Genomic DNA, 10,637 nt, shown 5'->3' with positions numbered 1-10,637 from the left:
TGGATTCACTGTTGCCTTGAAGTCCACACAATGTCTCAATTTTCCCAACGGTTTTTGCAAAATTACTACGGGTGATGCCCAAAGAGAAGCCTGCACACGTTCAATTGCACCTTGTGATTCCAAATCGTGTCATGTTTTTGCGATCTCATCACGCAATGCGTGGAGAACATTGCGCGCTCTGAAAAATTTCGGTTGCGCGTTTACTTTCAGTTCCAAATGTGCTTTATAGTTCTTAGCGCAACCGAGGCCCAGTACAAAAATGTCTGCAAATTCTGCACATAGACGAGAAAAACTGACTGAAGGTACAGTCTGGTTCACTGATAGGACCTGATTTACGATAGGCAAGTTAAACAACTGAAATAAATCGAAACCAAACAAGTTCACAGCAGAAGAAGAACAAAGGACATAAAATGATACAAGTTTTCTTTGTCCTTTGTAGGTTGCAAGAAGGCTGCACTGTCCTAACACAGGGAGCTCTTGACCTGAATAGATAGATAACATTTGCGGCAAGTTTACAAAAAGTTTATTGTCCTGCTAACGACAAGAGTGACTGTCTCATGCAATGTGAACTGACACTGGTACAACATCACTTGTGACTTGACGGGAGTTCCAGCAATGTCGACCACACTATTTGTGGGACGAACACAGTCACTGTTAGAGAGAGTGGCACTGGGCAGAGTGGAATGAACGACATGAATTTCTATGGGCGAAGTTTCGCGAGCCTGAGTATCCTTGGTTCGATTCCGATTCTGGCGTGAAGCAAAGGGCCTAGAATGGTTAGGAGTTTCCGATCTGAGCTTTTTCTGGCAAACACTCTGAACATGTCCCTTATTACTACAGTAAAAGCAAATGGATTGGCGTGACGGGCAATTCTCACGTGAATGTTTAGTAACTGACCGCGGGCATGATTTGAGCACTGCATTTCCTTGCCGGCGCGGCACACATGGCTGAGAGCCTGGCGGTAGCGGCGCGGCCGGGCGCAAGGGCTGTTTACTGCTCCGTGCAGCTCGCCCGGCGGGCCGGTTAAGCTGACACACGGCTGCCGAGGTTTCAAATTATTCCTGAGCAAAGTCAAGTGTGTCCTGCCGATCCAATATGTCCATCACTTGAAGGGAAGGATTGACTAGTTTCAAAATCTGTTCCCTTATACGAACATCAGAAACGTTCTGTGCAATTGCATCACGTACCATAGTATCTGAATAAGGGAGTCCACAATGAAACTCGCAAGCACAATCCCTTGTAAGGCCTTGAAATGTTGCAACCCACTCCCGATTAGTCTGACCTGCCATACGTATTGTACGAAAGGAGGTATACCGTTTCGCAACTACATTGACTGATTGTTTGAAATATGCATCTATTGCAGACAAAATTTCTTCGTAGGAAAGAGTTGCTACGTCACGTCCTTAAAATAATTTGACTATCACACGGTAGGTCTGCACATCGACGGACAACAAAAGAAAAGGTTGCCACTCGTTACCTTGAATTCTGTAGGCGGCGAGATGGAATCCAAATTGGCGTGACCACTCCGTCCAGCTTTCCAGTGCAGCATCAAAAGGTCAGAAGGTCGGTGCAACTGCTTGTTGTGGCTGCGTTAGCGGTGGAGCAGCGGCTGCCGCATCGTTTTGCATTGCACATTGACCCTGGACGAGTAACGCCTGCATCTGCTGAATCTGTAAGCGACAACATTTGGACAGTATATCTGAGGTGAAGCCATTATAAAATTAGATCAGGGCAGTATAGTAAACAGCACCATGTTTACTCATCGCCAATGTTGGGTTGGCAGAAGAGCCGACTCCATGTTGTGAATGGAGGCCGAAATGCACGCGTTTCAGCTCACGCAGGCTGGCGTGAGGTCTGGAACATTACAAGGAATTAGAATTCAGAAAGCAAACGGAATTAGTTTGATACTTAACTTTAATCCATTAATGATGAACGTCGCTGTTGACAGTTCATGATTCATAATATTATCTGTTCAGGATACATAGTAACTGAATATGGCGCCTTGCTAGGTCGTAGCAAATGACGTAGGTGAAGGCTATGCTAAACTGTCGTCTCTGCAAATGAGAGCGTTTGTAGGCAGTGAACCATCGTAGCAAAGTCGGCTGTACAATTGGGCGAGTGCAAGTGAGTCTTTCGAGACTAGACCTGCCGTGTGGCGGCGCTCCGTCTGCAATCACTGATAGTGGCGACACGCGGGTCCGACGTATACTAACGGACCACGGCCGATTTAAAGGCTACCACCTAGCAAGTGTGGTGTCTGGCGGTGACACCACAATAAGTTCCCTTCATCACTACTTATTCTTAGGGTACTGTAATCGTTAACAGTCGACCATCTCGAGACGGGAAAATTTATGAGCATAGGAAGTGGTTTCTGTGAAGTACGGTCATGTGTGTGTGTGTGTGTGTGTGTGTGCAGCGTCGCTGGTGTACCTGGTGGCCGGCGTGTCCATCGGCTGGAGCTCGCCTCTGGTGCCGCGGCTGCAGCAGAACACGTCGCACATCGTCATCTCGGCGGACGAGGGCTCGTGGCTGGCGTCGACCGGCGGGCTGGTGGCGGCGCCACCGTCGCTGCTGGCTGGCGTGCTGGTGGACGTGGTGGGCCGCCGCAGGATGCTGCTCGCCTGCGCCCTGCCCTTCTTCGTCACCGCCGTCTGGCAGCGCTTCGCCTCCTCCTTCTGGGAGCTGCTCGTCAGCAACATCCTCTCCGGCGTAGCGGTCGGCTTCATCATCCCCGTGAGTAAAAAACACACACTCATCCTACCGATGTCATCCGTTTGATTTCATTAGTGACGTCGTCATAATGGTGGACATAAACCCCTCGTCGAAATCCAACATCGTTAATGTGGTGCGAGTACTGTAAGACCTTCGGTACACACACCATAAGATTATTTGACTTTTCGCTCTAACGAAGTAGGCGAGTGTTAGCAATATACGAGGGCTGTCCAGAAAGTAAGTTACGATTGATCGCGAAATGAAAATCACAGTGAAAATCAGAAATGTTTCATTTGTAACAGTTAACTACACTTTTCAGCTACTTCTCTACGTAGTCGCCGTTCTGACTCAGACATTCGTCGTAGCTTTGTATCAACTTCCCAATACCCTCATCATAGAAGGCAGCCGCGAGTGCTTTCCGCCAATTCTCTACGCTGGCCTAAAGCTCGTTGTCTGTGCCAAAATGTTGTCTTCATAGCCAGCGGTTCGTTTGAGCAGAGATGAAACTCAGTGGGAGACAATTACGGGCTGTATTGCGGGTAACCAAACATTTCCAATTGAAACGATGCAGGAACATCTTCATTGCCCCTGCAGAATGAGGCTGAGAATTGTCTTGAAGAAGAAACCGCACGACAGTTATGTAATGTTGGTTGCATAGCTTCAGGGGCAAATTCTCACCAGGCCCTCGTACTTGGCGGGAGACACTATTTTCTATAACATCTTTACGCGGTCACTAAGAGCTCAGGAATGAAAAGAGTGACATAATTCTACCTAGAGTCATACTAGAGACACTGCCCAACACATCTTTGCAAAGCTTTATCGGATTTTCATAGTCGTTTCCATTTTGCGACCGATCGTAACTTACTTTCTGGACAGCCCTCGTATCTCGTGATCTTATCGTGGCGTGTTTATCTTCTGCCGTTAGGTCAGACGTTAGAAATGCCACTTCCACGCTTAGAGTAGCAGATTGACGGTGACCAGCTTTAAACAGAACTTGATTAATTTTCACACACATTTATTAAAATAATAACCAGTATAAACATTACTTAACTTAGTTCTGGATGCTGTTTACAATTGACAATCTGAAGTTCCTTTGGTCTTGGTATGTTAATCTTATTCTCACATATCTCTGATACTTGACAAAGTGTCTATACATTTGTCTTCATGGCTATGTGCAGGAATATGGTAGTCTTATTAGGCGCAGACTGAAACTTGACTGCAGACTAATGCAGACTGACTAATCGGAGGACAGTACACTCATTATAATACCTCGCGCATTCAGGTGTCACTGCACGAGTGTGATCCGCGAGGAGAAAAGGTTCTACGTTAGCAACAATCTCATTGGCTGCGTTACATATTAATAAGCGGATAAGCGGGTGCAGAATATGGTCCGTCTCTAAGACAGCACCATCTTGTAGTGCGGAGACGGATGAGGGCTGCGCCTGCGCTGTTGTGTTTAGCGGGATGCGCTCTAGTGGGAAAGTTGTGTACGCACTGACTATGTGGAACTATGTACACAACAGTTAACAAATATGTTTGAGAATGTCTTGCACAAGTTCACTGTTTAGTGGGGGAGGACTTAGTGTTTTGACGCGTCCGACCATCCTGATTTAGGTTTTCCGTGATTTCCCTAAATCGTTCCAGGCAAATGCCGCGATGGTTTCTTTGAAAGAGCATGGCCGACTTCCTTCCCCGTCCTTCCCTAATCCGATGAGACCGCTGACCTCGCTGTTTGGTCTCTTCCCCAAAACAACCCAACCCAACTTTGTGCTTGATTCCTCTTTGAGCTAGGAACATGGGGAAGAAAGTTTGCTGTTTAGACTCGACCAACGACTGTTTGTACACCCATTCGAACATCTCCCTTATTGTGGGGGTGTTACAATATACGGGCTGTATTGTGGGTAACCAAACATTTCCAATTGAAACGATGCAGGAACATCTTCATAGCCCCTGCAGAATGAGGCTGAGAATTGTCTTGAAGATGAAACCGCACAACAGTTATGTAATGTTGGTTGCATAGCTTCAGGGGAAAATTGTCACCAGGCCCTGAAGAGGAACAGGAGCCAGCACCAAGGCAGATTATGAGAATCGATTAATTCCTTTTGCAGAAGATCTTAATTGTTCTGAAATCAATGCTCAACTAATGGCATCATTTGTACGTAGACCGTTCGGATTTTACGTGCAAATACACGGAAAAAAAAAGTTTTTCTATGAGCTTTTCAAAGCACACCACTTCTGCACATCTAACTTGTAAGAATCGGTTCAAACTTTGCACTGAGACAAAAGAAACTTGTAACAAAATTTTTGTATCCAATTACCTTTACTCATTGCCGAGATACGATGGTTTAAAGGTGAGATAAATCTATCACGTCAAAATAATTCTTATAGAATTGAGTGAATTATTATGAAAAAGAAAACTGTTTCATTCGGATTTTGCACACAGAAAACATATCTTTCTGTGAGTTTCTTTAGTGCGCCACTTCTAAATTTCATACTTGTGTGTAGCGGTTCAAATTTTTTAAGAATGAAGGTAAATACGTGTAGTTATTGATCTTCCTGTTGTTTTGTGATCCTCTTATCCGTTGCCACGATATAAGCGACATGGTTCGAAAGACAATAAATAACCTGTATCGGATCAGTCGTCCCCCAAGTCAATAGAAATCTACGTTGTTTACCGAGCTATGGCTGTCTCATGTCAAAGTTATGGTACAGTGAAAGGTGGGAAGCAGAATGAAAAATGCTCGTGTCATAGCACAAAAAACGCGAATAGGTGCTTGGCCGAGCTATGGATGAAAAAGAAAGGAACTAACATTTCGGGTTAACTGGCAGCTTCAAGGATATTTGTACAGCGTATACATAAAGTCCGTGAACACATTCAATTATTTATTGCACAAGAGCCTAACATTGTACACATATCATAAATGTCATTTTGAAGAGAAACCCATAAAGCTGTTTTCATGTATACCGGCACTGGTGCACGTACCTCCTGTAGCCCGGTGATGTAGCAGAGCTCCGGGAGAGAATACGGGAAGCGACTGTCACAGTCGACGATGCCATTAAAAAAATGGCTCCAAGCACTATGGGACTTAACATCTAAAGCTATCAGTCCCCTAGCACTTATAACTACTTAAACCTTCCCCTTCAAATGCAGAAAAAGGAACACAGCACGATTCTCAGCTTCACCAATGTGCTGCGCTGTTTTGTCTTGGTTGCTCTGGTGGTGTGACATCTACTGTAAACCAGGTTTTCTGTGTGAAAAACATGTATCTCAAAAAAGGTACATTACATGAATTTATTTTTTATAGATTATAGCTAAAACCTTATGCTTACTTATCGTAGGAACACTAGCAATGTCGCTGCTCTGGAAGAAAGCTTTAATTTTGCGCGGACGGTGAAATACGGCGTAAATGCACTTATTTGTAGATTTCCAGAAGTCTCTCGACATCGTTCATCACAAGCGCTTCTAACCAGACTGCGTGCCTATGGAGTAACACCTCAGTTGTGCGACTGGATTCGTGATTTCCTGTCAGAAAGGTCACAGTTCGTAGTAATAGGCGGAAAGCCATCGAGTAAAATAGAAGTAATATCCGGTGTTCCCCAAGACAGTGATATAGGCCCTCTGTTGTTCCCTATATGCATTAACAACATAGCAGACAATCTGAGTAGCCGTCTTAGATTGTTTGTAGATGATGCTGTCATTTACCGACTTGTAAAGTCCTCAGATGACCAAAAGGAATTGCAAAATGATTTAGATAAGATATCCGTATGGTGCGAAAAGTGGCAATTGACGCTGAATAAGCAAAAGTGTGAAGTTATTCACATGAGTATTAAAGGAAATTCGCTAAATTTTGATTACGCGTTAAGTCACACAAATCTGGAGGCTGTAAATTCAACTTAATACTTGGGGATTACAGTTGGAACGATCACATAGATAATGTTGTGGGTAGAGCAAACCAAAGACTGCGATTCACTGGCAGAACACTTAGAAGGTGCAACAGGTCTACTAAAGAGACTGCTTACATCACGCTTGTCCACCCTATTCTGGAGTATTGCTGTGCGGTGTGGGATCCGAATCAGGTGGGCTGACGGATGACATCGAAAAAGTTCGACGAAGGGCAGCTTGTTTTGTATTATCGCGAAATAGGGAAGATAGTGCCACAGACATGATACGGGGAGTGGCAATCATTAACGTAAAGCCGTGTTTCGTTGCGACGGGATCTTCTCATGAGATTTCAATCACCAGTTTTCTCCTCCAATTGCGAAAAAATTCTGTTGGCACCTACCTACATAGGGAGAAATGATCATCACGATAAAATAAAAGAAATCTGGGCACGCACAGGAAAATTTAAGTGGTCTTTTTTTCCCACGCCGTTCGAGAATGGAACGGTAAAGAGACAGCTTGAAGGTGGTTCATTGAACCCTCTGCTAGGAACTTCATTATGAATAGCAGAGTAATCACGTAGATGTAGATGTAGATTACTACAGTTTTGTGTCCGGTTGTCAGCACAGTCACTAATGTTTCGTGAAAGTGTGTCACTGTTAGCACATGGACTCTAAAGACTCTGTTATTACAGTGAGAGAGTAAATGTTTAACGTAAGCTGACAACGGAGGAAGATGCCACAAAGGGAATACCCGTATTGTTTACAGTAAGCTGAGATGCACGTTGAGAGAGGTGACCGTAAAATTGATTTTTTTTCGAAAAAAAACAAAAATGTAACGCAATGACGAGGAGAAAATAATTAAACGAAGTTGGCACATGTTTGTATTATTTTACCAATACACTCTAACATAAACTGTAGATAATACAACTGGAGTGGCATTCATGTTTGCACTGTACAAACTGCGAGGTTTTTTAACTTAATTCCTTCTCTCATGATTAATGAAACTCTCCAACAGCCGTGCAACTAAGAAGTTATTTTATTTTGACGACAACCAGTATCGGCAACCACAATGCCATCTTCAGGGCCCATACGCATCTCAAGAAATAAACAATAATGCCATACAGTGCCATATATCCCTGGGTTTCGTGAATTCAGTCCGTTTAACAAGTTCTTCACTCGAAGACTTTGAGTTGCTATCAAGTCTTCGAGTGAAGCACTCGTGAAACGGTTTGAACCCACAGATATGCGACACTTAATTTCATTAATATTGTCAATTACTTAACCAGCTGATGTTCCCGGTTCATGACGGATTAACAGAGATTTAATTCTTTCTAGTTGCTTTCTAGTGGATGTTAGATTTTACATGTCGTACAAAAAAATGGATATTTCAAATAATACATAGCAGACTACGGTTTTGTTTATTTGTCCTTTACATACATTGTTTAATACTCCACTGTAAACCAAATTAAGGTTAATTCTAGACGGAAAGTACTAATAATGTGTCATGTTTTCCTTAGAGATGCAAGACCTGGTATGAATGAGCGAGAACATTGTGACTGGGCAAGATAGGTCCTCTTATGTTTGAATGAAACATCATGTCATTTGCATGCATTAAGGTTGTGCAATTGGTACAACCTAACTGGTGATGGTTAGACGCAAAATTACTGCAGATGATTTAAGAATCTAGTTAACATTTTCACAGACGTCTTATTCCATGCGAAAGTGAAAGACACAATCGAAGATAGCCCAGAGCTTGCTATAGATTCAGTCAACTGCTTACTTCACTTAGCCCATCGAGAAAGGCCAGACATCTTATATAAAGGACGTTGGTCAAACCAGTGGCATTTCACGCATACAAAAGCCATTAGTACCTGTGAAAGAGAACTGTAATATTGTTTGTGAATGGATATTCTTGAAGCGATAGAAGGTCCAGCACAATGCACGGGCACTGGAAAGTGATGTATATGGTACAACTGCGGCATGGATGATACACGCAGCAGCTCAATCACTGGAGTTATGGGAAACATCTCGAGTGAACACGTCACGCTGTTCGAACTGTATCCTAATAGTAGTTGTAAACCTGCTAGAGTCTATACACAGCGGACACAGGAGTGGCTCACAAGAAAAATGAGGGCAGCTCTACCAGGTTCTGTTACAAACATGCAAACATGACGATTTGCTGCAGGGAGTGGAAGACAATCCTGTGAAGATGTAGATGGGCGAAGTTTTTTAGAGCGTATTGCAGTATTATGTATGTATTTATTTATTGCTTGCTGTTCTGGCCTGATTAAAGGCTTAAGGTCGTTTCTTAAATCGACCAACAACAACATATACAAGAAATATTGCCTTATAATCAAGTTAATAACAATGACAACATAATAGATGAATTAAGAATTATATTAATTAGTTATTAAATAACGAACTCAATACTAATAATTTACATTATTGGTAAACAGAAATAAATTGCGATAGTAATCATAAATGTAACAATAATAAAGTAATAAAATAATGAAGGTATTAAGAATGACATTGGTTAGTTTAGCACGTTTGATGCCTTCTTTGGTATTAGAACAATGGAAGGGATAATGAAAGAGGAAAGGACTGAAGTGGAAGTAACAATGCCTGACATGACAGGTGAGAATTTCAGTAGGGAACTCTGTAGACAAGTAGGGAGCAAAGTGGTGAGGGATGGATGTTTAACGAGAGTGGGTGCAAGAAGAAATAGCTATTGTGATATTAGGTGGTCCATTAGCTCTGTTTTGAAATTTGAAAGAATTTTAATTTCTCTAATATTTTGAAGAAGGTTGTTCCAAATTCGGGTTCCTGACACATAAAATAAATTAGTGAACATGGCAGTGTTGTGTAATAGTTCCTAGTGGATTTTGCTTTGTTGAGAGGGAGTATTATTATGGTGTGAAGATCAAACAGGAGAAAATTGCTGTTATGTTCCTTACATTATATACATGTTCATCAGCTAGCTATGAACCTTCAACAGCTCGTCGTCAGAGTTCTTATTTGTTTATGCAGCCTGGCAATATTAGGTTTACCAGCCGTCTCTTGCACCAGACCAGAAATTCTGCACATTTTACATCAGGTTCATTAGATAAACACCAACTGCATTTAGTATACAACATTATAAAACATTTTTTAATTGCTACAGAACAGAGAGAGACACAAAATGAGGAGAGTTTACATGGTTTGCGAGCACAGCAATAGAGAAAATTTACAGAGATTTAGTTTAAACTATGACGGCTAGCAGCAGTTAGCATGAGAGAAAAAAAGCACTTCTTCTTCAGGCCACAAGTGGCCCATCGGGACCATCCGACCGCCGTGTCATCCTCAGATGAGGATGCGGATAGGAGGGGCGTACGGTCAGCACACCACTCTCCAGCTGGTTACGATAGTTTTCTGTGACCAGAGCCGCTACTATTCGGTCGAGTAGCTCCTCAGTTGGAATCACGAGGCTGAGTGCACCCCGAAAAACGGCAACAGCTCATGGCGGCCCGGATGGTCACCCATCCAATGATCGGCCACACGCGACAGCGCTTGACTTCGATGATCTGACGGGAACAGGTGTATCCACTGCAGCAAGGCCGTTGCGAGCATGAGAGAAAGGCCGGATAAAAAAGAGAGGGAGACTGAGGAACTTTATAAAACACATTACGACTATAGGAGAAAAGAAAGTGACATGGCTGATAGCGACATAAAAATCGCAAGCAACGTAATTGTGAGACTACGGGAGCTTTTAGTTTACTGTTTGACAGAGGGAAAACTGACTACACGCGTTAATTTTTGGGGGAAACATTACAGCTGGAACTGTTTCGTCTTAGTAAGAGAGACAGAGAGTTCAAGTGTGCTCGGGGTACAGAGTAGCTGGCCCCAAAGATGGACTGCAGCACTAGAGAAAGAGTTTGCGAATGCCTTTATTTTATGCGTGGGCACCCGCATGTGGCGATAGTATTTTCTACCCAGTTGAGGCGCTCATCGAAACTTATATCCAAGTTTTTTACTGCTCTTTGCACAGTATTCTAATACAGTCGAGA

At 43.1% G+C, this 10,637-nt stretch overlaps 1 protein-coding gene across 1 annotated transcript in view; it reads left to right on the top strand.

Moving 5' to 3' along the window:
- Nucleotides 1-2,610: 2,610 nt before the first annotated feature.
- Nucleotides 2,611-10,637, top strand: part of LOC124613582 (facilitated trehalose transporter Tret1-like) — an 80,747-nt gene continuing 72,720 nt past the window's right edge. Inside the window, exon 1 of the mRNA XM_047142298.1 lies at nt 2,611-2,733. Coding sequence (XP_046998254.1) covers nt 2,611-2,733 — 123 coding nt within the window. The remainder of the gene's footprint in view (nt 2,734-10,637) is intronic.

This window comes from Schistocerca americana, chromosome 4 (assembly GCF_021461395.2).
Source record: "Schistocerca americana isolate TAMUIC-IGC-003095 chromosome 4, iqSchAmer2.1, whole genome shotgun sequence".
NCBI lineage: Eukaryota > Metazoa > Arthropoda > Insecta > Orthoptera > Acrididae > Schistocerca > Schistocerca americana.
Note: the sequence above shows the minus strand (reverse complement) of the source record. Positions and strands in the feature narration are given on the sequence as shown.